This window comes from Priapulus caudatus, unplaced genomic scaffold, assembly GCF_000485595.1.
Source record: "Priapulus caudatus unplaced genomic scaffold, Priapulus_caudatus-5.0.1 Scaffold1955, whole genome shotgun sequence".
Classification (NCBI taxonomy): Eukaryota; Metazoa; Priapulida; class Priapulimorpha; order Priapulimorphida; family Priapulidae; genus Priapulus; species Priapulus caudatus.
Window position 1 is genome coordinate 23,804 of NW_014579016.1, and position 1,215 is coordinate 25,018.

At 57.3% G+C, this 1,215-nt stretch overlaps 1 protein-coding gene across 1 annotated transcript in view; it reads right to left on the bottom strand.

Annotated features, from left to right (window-relative positions):
- The window catches only part of LOC106817966 (pre-mRNA-splicing factor RBM22-like), an 8,494-nt gene that overhangs the window by 1,693 nt on the left and 5,586 nt on the right, over positions 1–1,215 (bottom strand). The window contains exons 6-7 of the mRNA XM_014822671.1: positions 811–1,011; positions 284–546 (exon numbers count right to left, since the gene is read on the bottom strand). Coding sequence (XP_014678157.1) covers positions 284–546; positions 811–1,011 — 464 coding nt within the window. The remainder of the gene's footprint in view (positions 1–283; positions 547–810; positions 1,012–1,215) is intronic.

Consider the following 1,215-nt stretch of genomic DNA (forward strand, 5'->3'; position numbering starts at 1 on the left):
CCTTACCTCCTCTCTTTCCTATAACTCCCTTACCTCCTCTCTTTCCTATAACTCCCTTACCTCCTCCTCTTCCAATGCTAGAGCGTGAGGGGATGCACACACATGCAAACACAGACACATACACACACTCTCTCACCCACGCACGCACGCGCGCGCACACACACACACACACACGCACGCGCGCACACACACGCGTGCACACACGCACATGCACGCGCGCATACATCCCTCCCATACCCACACACACACACGCCCACCACCCCCACCTCCACCACACACTTACGTCCTGGCAGTCCTGGCACCGGCTCCAGCCCCTGCCCCGCCGCCTCGCCCGGCCCTCCTCCTCCTCCTCCTCCTCCACCGTCGCGGCCCGCCTGCGACTTGCCCCACTTGATGACGAGCCGACGGCCGTTAACGATGAGCTTGTTGAATGAAGCCTCGGCCGCAGCCTCCGCCGTCGACCGGTTCGTGAACTGAACGAAGGCGCACTGCTGCTTCGGGATGACGTTCACACTGCGAATCTCACCGAACTGGTAGAAGTGGTCCCTGCATGTGAGAAGAAAGAGAGAGAGAGAAGAGGGTTAGAGTTAGGGTTAGAGTTAGGGTCCCTGCATGTGAGAAGAAAGAGAGAGAGAGAGGAGGGGTTAGCAGTCCCTACGCCCGCACGAGTAGAGAGAGTTAGAGGAATGAAACGTAGTTCTGCAAGCGCGCGCGCGAGAGAGAGAGAGAGAGGGAGAGAGTTAGTGAGAGTACATTATTTCTATGTGACCCTGTCCCCTTCTAATGAACACTGCACAGTCGCTACGTTACCTCAGGTCCTTCTCGGTGACCTTGTCGCCCAGGCCGCCCACGTAGAGCGTCGTGATCGATCGGTCCTCCGGCGGTGAGATGCCCGGCATCGTCGCAGCGCGTCGCATCAGCTTGTCCGCGACGGGGTCGTTAACGCCGTAGTAACGATCCTTGATGTTCTGGTCAGCTAGCGGGTCGTCCGGGTCGGTAGGCTTGTCGTGCCTGCCGGAGAGACGGCGGCGGGAGCGTGTTAGCGAAGGTTAGAGCGTGGGGAGAGAGATGCGAGAGGGGAAAGATACGAGAGGAGGTGGGAAGAGAGAATGGCACCCGAGAAAGCGGCCGAGAGAAGGTGAGAAGACACCTCATTCTATTTTGATATTCATATTTTTCTATATCTCAATGGGTATCTGTGTTTTTACTTATATA